The sequence below is a fragment of the Varanus komodoensis genome, unplaced genomic scaffold (genome assembly GCF_004798865.1).
Source record: "Varanus komodoensis strain SLA01 unplaced genomic scaffold, ASM479886v1 scaffold13_1, whole genome shotgun sequence".
In the NCBI taxonomy this organism is placed as follows: Eukaryota; Metazoa; Chordata; class Lepidosauria; order Squamata; family Varanidae; genus Varanus; species Varanus komodoensis.
This window is the reverse complement of record NW_025335408.1, coordinates 300,690-320,252: the sequence shown is the minus strand read 5'-3', so window position 1 is coordinate 320,252 and position 19,563 is coordinate 300,690. Positions and strand designations below refer to the sequence as shown.

Below are 19,563 nucleotides of genomic sequence, written 5' to 3'. Positions count from 1 at the left end.
CCATGATATGAACCTTTCTAAGTAAAGCCACTTACTACCCAGATTTAAGAATTTAAGGGTTAACAAGGTATCTTTTCAATTACTTCTCCTAGGCAAACTCCATACAGTCCCCTTTTAACTGGCCTTTTCATTACACATTTAATGAAACAATAATAAACCACATCATCATCATCATCATCATCATCATATCTTTAAAATGTCTGATACATGTTCCCCACTTTGAACTCTGGTCAGATCAAGGCAGGCTTCCCCAATCTGGTACTCTCCAGGGATTGTGGACTACAATTGGAAACATTCCTGATCATTGGTCATACTGGCTGGATCCGACACGAGCTGAAGTCCAAAAGATTTGGAGGGCACCAGCTTGGGAAAGGCTGCTCTAAGGACAGGCAAGGAAGGCGGCAAGGCATCAGCCATGCCAGGATGGCAGCAAGAAGTCCTGTTAATTTCCCTAACAGTCTGCCAGAAGTTAATCAAAACCTCAAGTACACTAAAACCAAAAAACTGTACATTCCTCTATCACTTCAATGAAGCACCCATAGGAGAATATTAACTGTGGAGATCTTTTACACATGATTAGATTAAAGACTGGGTGATCACTATCCTAAGTCATACTTCCAAGAGGAAGAACTTAACCTCTTTTCAGTCCTACACTTTGTCCCACTTATTGCAACCTTACCTCAAGAAAGATATTGTGGAGAAAGTGCAGAAAAAGGCAACAAAAATGATCAAAGGACACTAGCAAAGTTACCAACACTAGGACTTTTCAACTTAGGAACAGAGCAAGTAAGGGTGGAATGAACATGATGGAGCATATACAATTATGTATGGGGTACAGAATGGAAACTGCAGCCATCCAGTGAGGTTGAACTCTGGGAAATTAAAGATTCACACATGGAATTATGTACTTTTTCTCGAAGAACACAGGCAAATTAAGGAACTCACTGTCTCCGGTTTTGATGATGGCCTTCCAAAGCATAGTTTCTTATAGGATAAGGCAATCAGTGGCCACCAATCATGATGACTACGCATAACTTCCACTATCAGAAGTAGCACACCTCTCAATACCTCTTGCTGGGACATGAACAAGATGGTGCACAGTTGCACTCATTTTCTGCCTGTCCTCTTCTCATAGCTTGTTGTCTCATCCAAACTTGGCAACCGTGAGTTGCTGGCATAGTGAACAAAACACAAAGACTCCATGGGCGGTGAATTTTAGGGTTCTGATGGATTTGTTAACCACACCAATACCAATCCTTGCTGGGTTTGTACAATATGATAAGCTTTGAATAGGGATTGAATAATGGAATGGGTGCCCACAAACCTTGGTGGCTCTTTTAAAATCCCCATGGTGTCTTTAATCATGTAAATCCAGACACTGTCTGAATGCAGTTACCAAGTCCCCCATGTTTTCCCATCCAAGGGAAACTAAATCCTGTACCATTGCCCACTTACTGGTAGGAATTCTTTAACATATGTTTGTAATCTAAGTAGTTTTCTGGAGAATATGAATTGCTTTTCTCTTGATAATTCAGATAATGAAACTTTATTTGTACTTATTTGGCAATAATTAAATTTCACTTCACCTTTATAGCCTGTCTCCTACAGGGAACAATGTTTATGCAACTGATTTTTAATGAGGCCTCAGTTTCAAAAGTGCTAGAGAGAAATGTTAATTGGGCCTGTTAGAGCTATTTGCAAGTTTGTAGTGTACAAACTGAACTGTTTTTCTATCACTTTGGGGAGGACCTGAAGTTTTACAAAATTACAATATTTTGTATACCTAAAGATAATCGTACTTCTTGTTTTCTATAGTTTTTGGTTATAATTGGTGGAACAGAAGCGAGCATAGGTTATAATAGCTGCTAGGTTTACCATTTGCTATTTTTAAAAGTAAACTCAATATGCCTTTTCAGAACGTGATATACAGAATGTGGCTGGAACATAAGAAGAGTAATTTTATTATTTTAGTTTAAAATGGGACTCTGTAATATATCAAATTTTGCCAATATTTAATATTCCTTCATGTTCTTTTTTCTGTGATGGTTTCAGTTATCTAACACTCACCCGTGGTTTATTTAATCCAAAATTGTTAAGTTCTTGGTTGTCATGATGTATAAAGGTGCTCACATTAACAAACCATGGTTTGCTAACCACAAGCAACCAATGTGAACCAATGGTTTGTGAAATCTGGGCAGTTCAAACCATGTGTGAACCCAGAACCATGAATCTTTTTGCCATGGTGACAGGCAAGAGTGATTAAAAAAAAACTCCAGATACTCTACATGCCAATACTATTTACATTAGAACAATGTTAATACTGCAAAGGCATGTAAGGGAGCAGACAAAGGGGGAAGGAAATAAAATACCCAAGGATTGAGAAAACAAATCAAAGTCTGATTGAGAGCCAGTGTAGTACAGTGGTTAAGAGTATGGGACTGAAACTCAGGAGATCTGATTCCTAGTCCCCACTCAGGCATGGAGTCAGCTGTATGACTTTGGGCCAGTCAAACACTCTCAACCCAACCTACCTCACAGAATTAATGTGAGGATAAGATTGAGATGAGGAGGGGATTTATGTAAACTCCCTTGATTCTGGGAAGAAAAAAAAAAGGCAGGACAGAAATAGAATAAATTGATTCATTGACTGTCAGCCAAGCCAACCTGGGGCAGGCTGACAAACCATCCATTAATGAAGGGTTTAAAAATGGATTAACATTAAGTACAAACCAGGCCAAAGCCAGAGCCTGAAAAAGAGCTTCCTTCTATCCCAACCTGTCCGTGATATTAGCTCACTGGCAGTACTCTTCTCCGTGTGCCTTCCACTAGCAATGCCTTCTTTCAGGGTCCAGGCAAAATATTTTTATTTATTCATGGTTTTAAAGTACTTCTAAAAGTTACTGTTGGCAGTATTGTTTTCGTATTGTTGACTGTTTTGTTTTTGTTTTTAATTTCCTGGATCATCATTTACCTGTGGTTTCAAGTATTTTAAGAATGCATGGTGATACAGGTTGCTCTCATAATGAAAACATTTCTAAACAAACATTTCTAAATGATCTGGATTGTACTGAAGTTATGGAATTAGTCAAGTTTGTCTGTGATTGAAAAACAATATTGAACAAAAATGTTATAAAGGTGATCTTCCTCAGATTAGTAGAAAAAAATGGCTTTAGAGACTGAAAGAGGGATTGCTAGCTTATAAAACTTGAGTTATAGAATGCTTTGCTTTGGAAACAAGTTGCTGGCAAAACTAGTAACCAGTTACAAAAGGATGTATTGACAATTTTCCCTGAAGGTGAGGTGTGGGGATGCCACAGTTTAGGAGCTGGCCTGAAGTGAGCTGGCACTAGTATTCTCGTAAGGATCCCTTTTCATCCTCTACTTTGTCTTAAGTTTGGTAAGTTCTCCCTCTAAAGATACCCATCAAAAGTGGTAGTTGCCGTCTCAGCTCTTTGTTGAGAGGATGAAACTAGGGAAGTGAACAACAACTAAGCTATTGGGCATTTCTTATTTATTTATTTTGAACATTTTTATTAGAACATTTTTATCCCATTCTATACAACCAATTGTCTCAGGATGGCTTATAGTAAAATATAAATAATATATAAACAATATAAATAAACAATATAAACATAAATATAAATAATATAGAAATGATCTACAACTAAATAACAAGATAAAATTATTATCTTGAAGATTGTTTATATTTATTATGTATCCTAATGTTACCAGCCATGTGCTTACAGAGGAAGTGTAATTCTAAACAGTTATTCAGGTATGTTCCTAATCAATATGCTTGTAATTGTAAATCTGATGGGCTGGATCCAGAATTATTCATACCGAGAAGAAATCCACCAAATTCGAATGCATCTAGCTCAATATATGACCAAGGCTGGGTCTAACTGGCTGTCTGCATAACAAACACAACACGCAGTGAGGTTGCAACAGGTGTGGGGCATGCACAGCAGCCACTGTGAATATGTAAGACCTACCTAGGGGGTCTTGTGTAATGAAAATCCAGTGAGCACTGAATTATCTGTGTGCTGCACTTCACCTAAGGAGCTGGATATGCCACACAGCACCAATGGGTGTTGGGCACAGTCATTCACAATGGGTCAGTTAGCTGCAGCACACCACCGGACTCTCTCACTGCATCCTTTGAGGGAATATGAACTTCAAAGAGTCCCTAAATTTTTATTCTTTGGGGAAGACTATGATATTTTCCATTCTAAATAGGTATATTTCAGATTTGTAAAATTCAGCCATGTACTAGGTTTTAGCATGTATTTTAAATTTTCTTAAATATATTTAAGAATATTATATTCTTAAATATAAATTTTCTTAAATATAATCCATGCTGAAACCTACTTTGTTAGTTGCAGTTCAGTATTTCTACTATAAAATCTACTTCACCAGTCACAGATCAATATTTCTAGTATGAAAATTCTAGGAGGTTAGGAGTCCCATGCAGTTATTTTCCATATCATTCACCTACCTATACCATTATCTAGTAACAGGTACATTACTGTACAGAGTAATCAGATTCAGTGTAGGATATCAGAGGGAAAAGTGTCCCATGGGTATAATCTCACCAAGCCAATTGACTGGCCTCATATTTTTCCTCTTCCTGAAGAGACTTTTAAATCCCTTATTGATAAGAAAATGCAGTTAATCTTCCTGTCGATGGCCTTGTGTGAGGCCTACCATGAAAAATGAAAAAGCCATAAAGTCCATGCTGTTTTATACAACTTTCTTGAGCTACTAAATTAAGGTTGAAATTTTCATACCATTTTCATACCATTTTCTGCAAAAATAGTTGCCAGGTTATTGAGCTTATGAATTCTGAAGCACATTTATCCATAATCCTAACACTTCTAAACAGACCATAGGAAACCACAATGCTTTTCACTGAAAAGCTTTCTTAGAGGGGAAAGCATCTTCTGGTGCTCTTGAAGAAATATATTTTTTAGACAAATGCCTGTATTAGCAGGACTTTTCTACTGTCTCACACGGTGCCTCTAGGATTTATGTTTTTAACACATCTTTTTGCCTTTTCTGTCACCAGATGGACATAAGAGTTCATGACATACCATGTAGGATTTTTTTTAATGGATCCAAGAAAAATAACCACATGCTGCTATCTTCTTGGTATAACTCGATGATTGGGAGAGTTACTACCTTGATAGGAGCTATGGTATGCTTTCAGTCTGCAAAACCATGAAATAGCTAGACTCTAAATTACAATAAAATACTGTTCACCTCTCCACGAACCTAGAAAGATTAATGAGATGCTGCTGATGGGAATATCTGTGCTACCAGAGGCATAACAGGTCATAATCATTGTTCAAGTAGCCTCTAAAAGATGGACAGTAAAATGTCACAGATGGCTCCCAGAATGAAAGCTCAGCATTTCAGCTTACCCATAACTGAGACATCGTATTCGATGAGCAAAGTTGCTTCTTGCCCACACTGTTTGAGAATACTCATGGCTTCGCTGTGTGATGTTCCAACAAGCCGAATACCATCAACACTGAGCAACCTGTCACCTGGCTTGATTGTACCCTCTCTGAAACAGGATCAAAAGAGCAGTCATTATTAATCTGATATAATGAGATTTGGAGATAATAGCCACATGCAAAGAGATTCTTTAATACCCCTTCCCAAATTTCAATTGAACTGTCTTTTTTCTTAAAAATTATTGTGACTGCAGGACAGTTCAGGGGCCACTAGGAAAAAAGAATTGTTTCCAGCAGAAAACCAGTGACCAGAAAATAGTAGCACATTATTAAATAGCCATTGTTAAGTATTATCTTTTTCTCTAACATACATGTGTCCACTCCAATATGAACACTCAAGGAAGGCTATGTTTTGAAGCAAAGGAAAATAAAGTATCACTATAATTACAAAATACAGATATACATCAAAATATAGGTTAGCAAAATGAATACTATTAACCCCCGCTTAATCTTTTCATTACATGCTACCCTAAATGTAAAGGTCTTAATACTACCTGTGGAAGATGCTGAGGCTCCAGTTTTGCTTACTCTTCACAGGAAATCGGTCCTATAACTGTGAATTAGCTTTAGGTCACCTTCAGGATGCTACATAAACTGCATAGGGCATTCACACTGCTTTATGGGTATGAGCTGAAGCCCCTGCAGCTGTTCTATATGGCAATATAGCAATTACACAGTTGCTGGGTGCAGGGGAAGAACAGCATCACTGCAGAAACTTTTAGCCACTTCCCTACTGCATAAATTAAAAACCACTTTGCCACCCCTTATAACTCGCTGTATAGGCAGCAGTGGCAAGCACTAACACCGTCTCTGAATGCCTCTTTACTAACCTCCATTGACACACAAAGAGGCGAGGCCTTAAACTGATGCTTAGCTAAAGTATCAAAGAAAGTTGTCTCTCACATTTTAATGGGAGAAATTGCAAACAGTGAGGGATAATCCCTTCATTTTTTTGATATGCATATTTTGAAAGTACTTGTTTTCCTTTCCTGTACCATCTGAAAGAACACAGACCCTTTGGCCCACTTCTGCATGCTCTCCATTATAAAAAGGAATGGAAAAGGTTTTGGCATCCATGTGCGAAGGGCAGAGCACAGTGGACAAGTAACAGGATAGCGAGTAACGTAAAGGTGGAGATAGAAGTAGTCCTACATCAGAAACAGCTGCTTCTCTCAGCAAAGTCATACAGTGCTCCGTGTACCCATGGAAAATTGAGGGCCTTGGCACCATCAGCCCATGGCTGGAGTGCTGCCAACTAGAGGGAAGGCAAAAAGGTGGGGAATCACCCATCCCTTGGCCCTCACTTGGCTGCCCCTTGCAGTCCACACACACGAGCTCCAGAAAGGAGGGTGGTAGCCAAGGACAATATTCTCTGGCACACCCCAAGATTCAGAGAAAATGTACGATTGCAGAAGAAAAGAATGCACATCAGATTTCTGGACTGCTCACTTTTCTTAATCTTTGTCCTGATCCAAAAAGGGATGAACATACACAAAATTTTGTATGGGAACTGGTAAGCACATTCATTTGTGAGAACTGCATTATCAGAGGTAGGACATGGATATTTGTGAGGAAGAAAGGGATGCTTGGGGGTGGGGCACATGCAAACGCTCACACAGGTGATGATCCACTGTAGCCTGAAGCACAGTGCATGCAAACAGTCAGCTCAGGATGGAACAGAGTGGCGCGTGGGCCAGCACCACTAGGAAGGATGACTGAAACCAGCACCTTGACTGGTTTCTGAATTTATTTTTTTAAATAACATTTTGATGCTATTACTAATATAACTGCAATCTCAATAGTTCCGTATTTTTCCACATTTACTAGAAGAGCCTTTAGCTAAATCCTTCTTTGGCCATGAAGCCCATTTGTTGACCTTGGGACAGTCAGCATCTCAGGCCTAACTTTATTCAGGTTAGTAACCTCAGGTTGTTATGAAGATAAAAGTGGGGGAAGCAGCTGACTGTTTAGCTCCTTGGAGGAATTACTACTATTACTACTGCTGCTACTGCTACTACTTATGCATTTATTGTGAAACACATCAACAAAAGCTGTACTAAGATACTGAAATGAAAGAAAACATCTTAAAATTAAACTATATGCAAGTTTCAAGATAAACTCAGTATGCATCTTGCAAAGTACATTCTATTCCTCTTAAAGCATTTTAAAAAAGTAAACTCTGCTTAACAATAACACACAATTGTGTGTCTCAATTAAAATTCATTCCATGCTGTCTTCTGGAATGCCTATTACCACTCCTTCAATAAAGCATATAATTCTTAAGGCACAATGGACATGAATGCATCTATTGTGCTTTGCAAATGTCAGTCTTTACATACACCTTTCTCAAAAATGTATCCTTTTTCCTCCCTGTCTCTTTCTCTCTGTCTCTCTCGTATGTGTGGGCGCATGCACATGGACTGCAAAAGATGAATTGTACCTGTCAGCAGGCCCTCCAGGTCTAACACATGTTATTACAACTGGACGAGATTTATTTCTGTCATCATGTGCTCCACCTAGAAAAGAGAATGAAATAGGCACTTTCTTCTTACTACTTCTATAAAAATCTATTTCCAAACTAACCACCTAGAAACATCTGCAGCATGCACAGACAGAACATTCTCTCCTCTTCCCCCACAAAACACCAAGATGCTTTTTCTGTGGTGAATTACGGTGTTCAAGACTCTGTGGAGCTTAATCCAGCTAAAGTTAGTTAGATGTTCCAGACAGAAGACTCCTAGCATTATAATATAGAAACCATTGGTCAGCTGTCAGATCTGTAGGAAAATACAGAAGGGCCACATTATTTATTTATTTAGAAAATTTCTAGGCCACCCCATTCACTGAAGCCTCGAGGCAGCTTACAAATAAATAAATTAAAATACATAAATTAACAATATAAAACACATATAACAGTATAAAATAAGTTGCCCTGGCCAAAGAATAAAAATAAATACCATTAACAATTAAAATGACGCTTGAATAAAAAGGTCTTCGCCTGGCGCCGAAAAACAAATAACGACGGCACCAGGCAGATCTCTCTGGGGAGCGCATTCCATAGATTGGGCGCCACCGCAGAGAAAGCCCTCCTCTGAGTACCTATCCTCCTAATTTCCTTCACGGAAGGTTCCCGGAGAAGAGCCTCTCCCGCTGATCTCATGGGGCGAGCGGGCATATATGGACGTAAGCGCTCCTTCAGGTAGCCAGCACCCAAGCCGTTTAGGGCTTTATAGGTCATCACCAACACCTTGAATTGGGCCCGGACTTCAATGGGAAGCCAGTGAAGCTGACGGAGGACTGGAGTCATGTGAACATAACTCCCAGTCCCCGTCAGCAGCCTGGCAGCTCTATTTTGAACCAATTGAAGTATCCGGACTGTCTTCAAGGGTAGGCTCATGCAGAGCGCGTTACAGAAGTCAAGGCGGGAAGTCACCAACGCGTGTGTCACTGTCGCCAGGCAGTCGTACTCCAGGTAGGGGCGCAGCTGATGGATCAGCCGAAGCTGAAAGAAGCATGAAGAAGACAACAATACATGGACCACTACAAGGTTCTTTAAATGGAGCAGGGTGAGGCCACCATTAAACCACATTGGGAAGTACCCTAAATTCCATTAAAAGCAACAGAACTGTTGTTACAATTCTGAACTTAAATCCTGAACAGTAGAGTCAATGTGGAAAGTTACCTCGCACATACGACTTAAACATTTTGGGACCAGGCTACCTGAAAGGTTATATTTACTGATATGAAAATTCCTGTAATCTGAGGTCTTCTAGACAGCCTATTTAGGGCTGCCAACACCTGAGGTTTTTTAGGTTTTTTAGTGTCTGTATTCCAGGTTTTGAATTCTACTCCTAGCAATGCTCAGCTGGTTTCCTTTTTGGCATCCTTCCACTGCTATGCCAACTTAAAAAAAATAAATAGCCAGGTCTTTGCCTCCTGTTCAGCTTATCTGTTTTAATGCTCATGAAATTTTAACTAATTTCTGTCTTGTGTTTTATTATTTTATTGACTGACCCAGATTGATTTTTATTTGGTCTTCTATTTACATATCATCATGCATGTTTTATTGCTTGCTGTGTTTTAATTCTAATTGTTAACTACCTTGAATACTTAGGTGCCATATCAATTTAACTAATAATTCATGCATAATGTCCAAAGAGCAAATATTGACACATGCTGGCTTTGTATAGAAATTAAAACAACAAATTGCTGGTGCAATGATTCTCAAACTGTGGGCCACAGGAAGGTTCAGATGTTAAGAGATGTGAAGCTATCTTTGCTTCAGCATGTACACGATAGGCAGGTTGAATGCCTTCTCACTGAATTATCACTGCATGCATTTGGATTTTGGGAGTGAGTGTTCCTCCACTTGCTATATCACCTCATCCTGATTTTTTGAACAGTAGCTGGTTTATTTGATGTTGTAAATCTATATGCAGCTTTAGGAGGAACTGTCACTGATACCTTGCTCTGTTCTCCTTTCTAATGTCATTGTTGGGTTACTGATGCAATCTGCAGAATTTTGCACACAGCACAAGACTTTAGGGACCCTAATATGCACAAGGATCTTTGCAAGTTCAAATGGTCAGTGCTGTGCTGGGTGGGGGCACAGAAGGCAGAATAAGTTCAAAAGCAGGGTAAGCCCCAAAATGTTGAAAAACCATGTCTAAAAGGAAACTTACCTCTAATAACAAAACCAAAAGTGTTCCCTTCTTTATGTAAAGTAACTTCTACAGTTCTAAAGATGACACCTGAACCTTGTACAGCTGAAAAACAAGAAGTTATGATTATATTCAATACAGTTGCTGTAAGTAGTACAATATTCCTAATATAGCCAAGACATGTAGTTTTATATGAAAACAAAACTAAAATAATCATTTCACTTGGAGACAGTAGGCTTGTTCGGATATAATTGTAGCACCCAGTGACAATTCATGGATTAATTAATCCACAAACTGCTGGAATGTGGACTGTGCCTGAGCCATATGTGAGCTGCTTCTGGTTTCTTGGAACAACCTACACATGCCGCATTTATGGATTATTTCTATATTATTCAAACAGGGGAACTTGGGGCTGTTTGTGGGTTAAACAATCCCATTAATTCAAGAAAAAAACCCACAGGTTAAATTAGGGTTGTTTAACACACAATGGCCTCTGTTCCCACATCACGGAAACAACTGAGAAAGGCCAGATTTGTAGATTGTTCCATTTGTAGGAAAATGGAAGTGTCTCAATTATGGCAAGTCCCCCTTAACTTATGGTTTAATTAATTGAATTAAAACAATCGCTACCGGACACTGCTTTGTCCAAAGAAGTCAATTACATTTTTACAAAAAAGAATTTCTATGATTTCAACAGAAGCGGTCACATCGAACAACTAAATCTCAGTCAAAATCGTTGTATATTCTTATTGTACAAGGGGGTCAGATGAGACATAAAGATGTTTAGATTGCTTAGCTTGAGGCAAACCAGACAAATTTCACATTTTTCCAATGCCCTGTCAGTGGAAACAGAGGTGGGAACTTTGTCTCTTTCTCATTATGGAAGGAATTGTCAAACTGTTGTTACATCTCTATCAGTACAGTGGTACCTCGGCTCACGAATGCCTTGGTTCACAACCAAATTGGGTCGCGAACAAACATTTCATGGAAATTTTGACCTGGGTTGCGAACTCCGCATTGGGTGGTGACCAAGATCGCAGCCATCTCCTCCCCTTCCCGAGAGGGGAGATGACCACGATCGCAGTTGCGTTCGTGCAGGGAAGACGTGCGTGATCACAGGCACGCTCCTGCAGGAAAGACAGGCGCAGCACAGCACAGCTGCAATCACGCACTTCTTCCCTGCATGAATGCGACTGCGATCGTGGCCATCTCCCCACTCGGGGTGGTGGGGAGATGGCCATGATCGTGCTGGTTTGGGGGGGGGAGATGGCCGAGATTGCACCCGTCTTTCCTGCAGGAGCATGCCCGTGCCAGGATTTCTTTGAGAAGCACCACCCCAACATAACTGTAACGAACAGTGTTGAATCTGATGAACGATAACATGGTCTCTCATTTCCAAAGGTTATGCAGCGCAGGAAAAAACAAGTGACTATAGACAGATTTTTCACCAAAATTGACCCTGCAGCTAAGAAACAAAGAAGAGAGGAACCCCTGAAAGAGATCTCCCCAGTGTCCTTATGGAGGGGGACTCTCCCTCAAAACAATAACCTCCCCCCCACCTAGGTTATTGTTCTCCACTGTGCTGTACAGTACTTTGTTACTTTGTTATTCTTTGTCACTTTGTTTCAAATTTTTCTGATTAAAAAATAGTTACAGAATGGATTAACCTTATTTACATTGAACCTTATAGGGAAATTTGACTTGGCTCGCAACCAAAAATTGGCTCACAACCACATTTGGAGGGGCCAGAACGGATTAAGCTTATTTACATTGAATCTTATGGGGAAATTTGACTTGGGACCCAACCAATTTGGGTCACAACCAGAGTCATGGAACGAATTAAGTTCGTGAGCCAAAGTACCACTGTATTTAGTAGCTCTCCAGGGTTTTAGGCAGGAGATTTCCAGGCCTACTGGAGATAGAACTTTGAACCTTGTGCATGCAAAGGAAGTGTTCTAACACAGAACTATGTTTGTTCGCCACCAGAGAGGGAGAGCACAGGCACAGAGTCCAGTATGGCTCATCATCCCCAGGCCATGTAGTAGGTTTCCAGGCAAATGGGCAGGGGATGCTGCAAAGGGGACTAAGAGGAGACATGAATAAGGTAGAAAGTTACACTTATAATACTTTGTGAGATAATATTTCAATCCTAATAGGGTATCTTTCTTCCAGTCTATCAGGTGACTACTGCAACAAATCCAGAGCTACAGCAATATAAGTGAAAAAGCAGGTTTCTGAACATACACATCTGTACATAATAGTAATTCATTGTCAATAAACAAAACACAGAACTTGAATTTTAGGTTGGGCAGAACAGTAGTATAAGGTGTGGTTCATTCTGTTCCAATAAGATAAAATCAAGAGATAGAAATTCTTGGATGAAATGCACAGAATTTACAAATGCATTTCACTCTTAATATTATGCCAATATTTATTGAAAGTAATATTGAAATAGTCCAATGAAAACTTTTTTCTCCATCTGTGGGAACTAAAGAATACTGGGGGTACAAGAGAAAAGCTCAGTTACAAAAATTCTGAAACCTAAATAAATATCGCTAGGATGAAGAAGGCAGACAATACCTATACAATTGTAACTCTTGGATGAACTTGCAACTCATTAGTTCTTCAATGGCTCTCTGAAGAAATTCACATTTATTTTGAAATATTTTTCAGTATTTTTCTAGGTATTAAGTCTATCATCAGTGATACTAATTCTAAGCCCATAAGTAGTTTAGAGAAATTGTTACCAATGCAGCTTTATTTTTTTATTATCCGAACATTTTATCTCTTCAGCATGTTTTATCTTGTTCAGCCTCAAACTGTTCCTTTGAGAGAGGGTACTATTATTTTTTTAATTTATAAGGGAGAAGTAGAAGTCCTTCAGTATATATAATATAGCAGTTAAATCAAGAACGCCAGTTCTAGACACAATTTTTAAACATTGACTGGTGTGTGGGGTTGTGTGAAAATTGCAGTGTGTCACTGTGAAAATTACAGTGGCAACCATTAATATAGGAAGGAGTTGGCCAAAAATTGTTGACCAAATATTTACAGTAACAGCAAGGCTATCATTCAGTCTTATTACCAAATATATATGCACACGGTCAGACTTCTCGAAACTTAAAACAAATGGTTACAAGTTGTAACAGTAATGGAGCATGACAGACTTCTTTTTCAATTCAGTGGACAAAAATCACATGTATATTGAGCATAACAGAGCAAATGTGGTTATTCAATTCAAAATAAATATGTTTAACCTATTAAGATTCCTGGATGTTCAGTTGATTTTTAGTTAATCAAAACCCCATAATTCAGCTCAGAAAGCTTAATTATTCACAGCAGCCACCAAACAACAGCATAAACTGAGCACCTCAGTGTTTAAAAATGCACAAGATTTAATTTAACCAATTGCACCTAAAGCACACGACATTCAAATTACATTTTCAGACCAAAGTCCAGCATACAATGACGAGGCTTACGATGACAAGTACTTCTACTACTGCACGACAGACAGCACTTTTAATTCATACGATTGGGTGCACCAATTATCAAGTTATGTCAGTGTGTTCAGATGGAGGGGCAGTTGTATAAATCAAATGTATAATTTGATTTATACATTCAAAAAATAGAAGCCAGTAGAAGATGGTTTCTTTAAGAGAGAGGGCCAGTGTGCTGTAATGATTAGGAATGCAGGACTGGCACTCAGGCAACTGTGGTCTAGTCCCTGCTTGGCCATGGAGCTCACTGGGTGACTTTGGCCCAGTCAGCTCAACCTACTTCACAGGGTTGTTCTTGTGGAGATGAGACTGAGAGGAGCAGAATGACGTAAGCTGCTTTGAGTTCAGTGTAAAAAAAAAAAAAAAAAGCGGTATAGAACTCAATCAAATAAATAAATGATAGTTTCCCATTGATTTGACTGAGTTCTATGGACAAAAGGCATTTTTTGGTGGGAATGTATTTGTGCATGTGTGTGTGTGTGTGCTTGCACGCATTCATACAATTCAGCCAGGACAGTGATGTCATGAAGGGCATGATGAGCATCCTTCCAAGTATCCCAGATAATTCTTTTCATTCCCTCTATATAGGAAGATAATGTGCTGCCCTGGGAGATGGTGCTGTGATGGGAAAAAAACCCTGCTTACTGCCAGAAAGCAGCAGATACCTCCTCACCAACAGCAACCTCCTTCCCCCAAGGCTCCTTCTTTCCATTCACACACCAACCACCCTAATGATGCTAGTGAATGATCAACTTCAGAGAAACAAAAAATATATCAGTGAGAAGGCTGAAACTGAACAAAGTGACACTATATAGTGAACCTATGAGTCACATGAAGAGGAGATGGGACAAAAGTGAACCAGTTTCAGCACCTAAAACAACTGAATGCCTTCTCATCTCAATTATGAATTCAAGCATTATAAATCAACATTGTTACAACACTATGAAATGTGATGCAATTCAATAACACAGTTTTAACTGTGATCAAGTATTAACAGTTCAGCATTCCTACTAACATCATTCATGTTTACAACTCATTACTTACAGACTGGTGGTAGCTCATACTCCACTTCCAATACAACTCGCTCACCAACATTCTTGAGCAAACTAATGATCTCATCATGGCGAAACTTTGTCAGGTTGATGCCATTCACAGATTTGATGTAGTCGCCCACATCCAGTTGGTCACTTCTGCAACACAAGCTCTTCTTCAATGAAGCAGCATTTATTTTCTCTTAATAAATAAATAACTTCACTTTGAAATGTACAAAGATGCACTTGTAATGTTTACAAGTTAAAACTGCTAATTTTCTAAAGCATAATAGCCAGTCTGCATATATTAGTTATGGATTGTCCCTAGTATTCATGGGACCTTACAAAACTTCATAGGCAAAAAATAGAGGGCTCCATGCCAAAAAGGAAGTGGGGGATAGGAAGATACAGATATAGATGTATCTCATCCAAGTAACCCAGTATTCTGACTGGCCAAAGCTCTTTAAGGTATCAAACAATAATCTTTCCCATCAGCTACTACTGTTCATTACACCTGGAGCTGACGGGGATTAAGTTTATGCCCCTTCTTCATGCAGTGTGGTAATCCTGAACTATGGTCCCTTAAATATTTAGTAATATAAGATTTAAGATGCACTGGAGAATTAAGTCATTTGGGTCACTTGTAGAAAATGTTGCCAGTTAAGAATAAGCTACAATATGGTCCACTTAACTATTATTTATATTACATTTAATTGCTTATCTTACCCAGTTTTTGTTTTAACTAGCTACTCTTCTATACAGGTCACTAAACATCCTCTTTTAATTTCTTTAAAATTACATCTTAAACTGTGAGATGTTTAATTATTAATTTTCAAAAAGAGTAGAAAGAAATTAATTATCTTGAAATAGTCTTAAAACACTTGACTGGTACTTCAAGTGTAGGAATGGAAAAGCTACTACTAAAAGGTTTCATTCTGTCCTTCTACTCTGAGAGGCTACCTCATTCTTCCCCAACTTAGAGTCCTCTAGATGTGTTGACAACTCCCGGCATCCTTTTTCCAGATGGGATGCTGACAGCTGTAGTCTAATACTTCCAAAAAGTACCGTTCAGGGAAGATGCAGCTAACTTAAAATTATTGATCAATGCTTATTGATTTATATTTTGAAGTGACCACATCAATTTTGTGTTTACCTAGCAGCAATTCCTCCTTGACGAAGGTTGGACACTCTTGGTTTCCCATCCTTGTCAATTCCACCAGATACGGTAAGCCCCAAGGTGGTGCCTTCTTTCTTCATTAATTCAACTATTGTTGAACCTTTGAATTCCTCTGTTGAAAGAAAATGATCAGTGATTTGAAGCATGGTGGTGGCTTGTTGTTGTTGTTTCTAAAAACCAATAATACTGCAAATATATTCTTGTTCAGGTTACTATTGGTATGGTGGTCCCATACAATGAAAGACAGAATGGATTGAGTACAATTATTTTTACTTGGCCTTGGCAGTTGTAAGCAATAGAATGTTCAGAAAATCTTTTTCAATAATGCATTTGTTAGCTTTTAAGGTGCCATGATAGTATGTTTCTTTTTTATTTTGCTACAAGTACTTTGACTAGCTTAAAAGACCTACAACTAATTATGGCATTTTAAAAGCCGTCTTTGATCTTTAGAGTAATAGGGATGATTGGTCTCACTAATGTCAAGCTTGCAGTGAGAAAGAGAGGAAAAAAGTTTATACTTTAAAGACCACAATTCAACACACGGCTAAGAATGCTTAACTCTGGATTTAACTTAGACTAAAGAATTTACAATCTGTAGTTGAAACACATGGAGGTCTATAAAACAAAATATATCGTAGGATGGTTTCACCCTTAAAGGTAGCCTAGAAACAATTTTATAGATAGATTTGATAGGGCAAACTAGAGATAGATATTTGAGTTAAATTGCAATGTTCTTATAGAACTCATCTAGATAATTATTCATAACTTATTGCTGAATTATGTGCATGACCTTTGAACTTGAGCACTTTAAATCTGTGAAAATGCCCTTTCTGTTTAAGTGCATACACAGTTTTTATCACTAATTTGGTAACCCATCATCCAACTAAAGATATTTTCCACATGTTCTAAATGAGTTTTGCTAATGTTTCCTACTCAGAAGTAAGTTCCACTGAGTTCAACAGGAAAGCGACTATAGCCTTGGACCTCAGGTACTGAATAGAAGGCTCTTCTTGGTCAATAAATCATTAGCCCAGGGCTCCCTAAAGTGGCAGCTGCAAAGAGGTCCCCAACATGATACCCAGAGGCACCCAATTTATCTATTTATCCTTTTATGTATTTATATACACATGGATTTGTATGAAATACACAGTTTCCAGCAATTGAAGATAAGCTCTGACGAAAGCAGACCAAATAACTCAAGTATCCATACAAAGGTGGTATGAATGCTGAATCAAATGCTGAAAATATTGTAGGAAGTGAGTATTTAGCCTCTTAGGAATATTTACATTATAGGAATGGAGTGGGACAGGATCTGTGCAGCCTGCCCCTAACAATCCCTGTGCCGCCAGCACTATCATAGATATTCATAAATTGAATACAAAGGTCTTGATCCAAGGTTGTAAGTACATTTGATGGAATTTCCCTGAATTGTGAATTCTACTTCATCAGGTTTTTCATGACATGTTCTTTGTAAGCTTTAGCCCACTTGTATTACCGAGCTAAGAACAACCCCTTAATCTGGAACTGAGACCTATTGCATTCCAAATTTGGACCTTGGGTCCCAGGTCTAGAATAGATAAATATTAGCACTGAAATGTTCTCTTGCTTTCCTGTTCTTTTGTATTCTCTTTCTGCTCTAATCCTTATAACTGCCAATGTGCCGCCAGACCTCAAGTTTCTCCACTACATTTATTACAATGTTACAAGTTTACCTGCTGCAGTCTGGAACACCTTTCCCGTTCATTTGTCTGGCAATTCTAATTTCCCCACCCATCTTTGTCTATTTAGTTCTTGGTTATGTAGCTACCTGCCAGGCTTAGCTTAAGTGTGTTGGGGAACAATCCTGTGTAGTCAGGAAAAAAATGGAGAACAGTACTGGGAATGGTAGGATTTCATAGACAAAAACTCCTGAAGTCCCCAGTATGCTTCAGACAGCATGGACTATTTTTCTGTCTAAATAAGATTGGCTCGTACCCTTAAACAACCAACCTCTTCATTCTGCACCGATGTTAATGCCATATATCAAGTTTATATTAATTGCTTTAAGTCTCAGTCTGTAGCTTATATCCAACTGACAGACAAAATATTTTGTCCTTAGACCCAGTATCATACTTACTAGTTAGTTATACATGTACACTTGTGTGTCAGGGCACTCATGAAAATGGAAACACAGGGTAATAAAACTTGGAAACTAATGCTTGAGGGTTACAAATGTAAAGGCTTATTGGGCGTGTGGAATGGTTCAAGCCATTTATTCTGCAATCCTAAGCAATGGATTACTAGGGAGGAAACTCCATTTAAGACAGTAGGACTTCTTCCAAGGTAAACATGCATAAGATTGTGCTGCCTATTTTAATATGCTTGCTTTAGAAAATGAACACAAATAAACTGCCTTTGTATGGAACACACTTTGGAGAAAATATCATGTCCATTGTGCAAATGGGATTTTGTTAGAACTTCCGTTGCACATATGAACTGTGCAGGATTTATCAGGCTGGGCTTTTTGTATCCTTCCGTTTGTATTTGCTCCTTTTCCCAACATGTTTTGTAAGCAATAAGAATAGAAATTGAGTCTTGGTGTCCTTGACATTCCCTTCCATAACCCAGACTCATTACATTTCTTTCTCAAGCTTCTTTTACAATGCTTTTCATTTAAGCTGAATGAACAATTGCACCTGTTCGTTCATTAAAGATGCTCTAGGGAAGCATTAGAAATACTCCTGGTTAAGGCTCCAGTCCTATGCACACTTATGCAGGAATATGTTCTGTTGTCACTGGGACTTATTTCTAATAAACAAGGACAGAATTGGACTGCACATGTTAAACTTCCATGTTAAATAGAACTGGGATTTCACCAGAGTAGTAAAATGGATCAACTTAATCATTTGATCCATAGCAAATTGAGATGTTTACGTATTTTCATATGCAGAGGAAGCTGCACCATGTAATCTTCTGTCAATGAAAAAAGGATGATGAGTAATATAAGAATAAGGATGACATGGTGGAGATTATCATTCAACTGCACAAGTTGCTATGCTCTCGTATATGAGCTGTTTACAAGGCTGAAGGGATGTTATGGCATCTTTTGCCTTGTTCATCTTATTCATGTCACTTCGTTGCCTGGCAGAATGCTTAGATTAACTATCTTAAAAACAAGGCAGCTCGCTTGATCAACACACACACACAGGACAGGTGGGCGAATAAGCTATGTTTTAGACAAAAGCATAACTTACTGCTCCTGAAAAAGGAAAAGAGTTAAACTGTAAAAGGTATAAAATGTTCCTTGTACTGGATACAAATTAGGCATGGAATAAAGGAGTTCTATCTGCAAGGATCTCACGACTCTTACGCACTAGAACGCCTTTTGCTGCCTCCTGTGCTGCCTCAGAAGGCCCCGTTATTTCCAGGACTGCTTTCTTACAGGTCATTAAAGTGGTTGCTGTGCAAAGGAAGGTCCTAAGCAGCCTTCACCAATCTAGTGTCTTCTGGATATGTTAGCATTTAACTCTCATCATTCCCTGCCTATGGCCATGCTGGTTGGGCACCAAGGGAGTTATAGTTCAACATCAACACACATGGATACTCTAGGCTAGGAAAGTTATCCTAAGACTCCCACTGAACTTAAAAGCGACTGCACCTGGCTCTTTGGATCCTTCTTCACTGACTTTATTTAGCTCCAAA

General features: G+C 38.7%; 1 protein-coding gene across 1 annotated transcript in view; it reads right to left on the bottom strand.

Moving 5' to 3' along the window:
* The window catches only part of GRIP1 (glutamate receptor interacting protein 1), a 244,900-nt gene that overhangs the window by 50,822 nt on the left and 174,515 nt on the right, over nucleotides 1-19,563 (bottom strand). The window contains exons 3-7 of the mRNA XM_044423123.1: nucleotides 15,859-15,994; nucleotides 14,719-14,864; nucleotides 10,199-10,282; nucleotides 7,957-8,032; nucleotides 5,421-5,566 (exon numbers count right to left, since the gene is read on the bottom strand). Of these exons, the coding sequence (XP_044279058.1) occupies nucleotides 5,421-5,566; nucleotides 7,957-8,032; nucleotides 10,199-10,282; nucleotides 14,719-14,864; nucleotides 15,859-15,994 (588 nt within the window). The remainder of the gene's footprint in view (nucleotides 1-5,420; nucleotides 5,567-7,956; nucleotides 8,033-10,198; nucleotides 10,283-14,718; nucleotides 14,865-15,858; nucleotides 15,995-19,563) is intronic.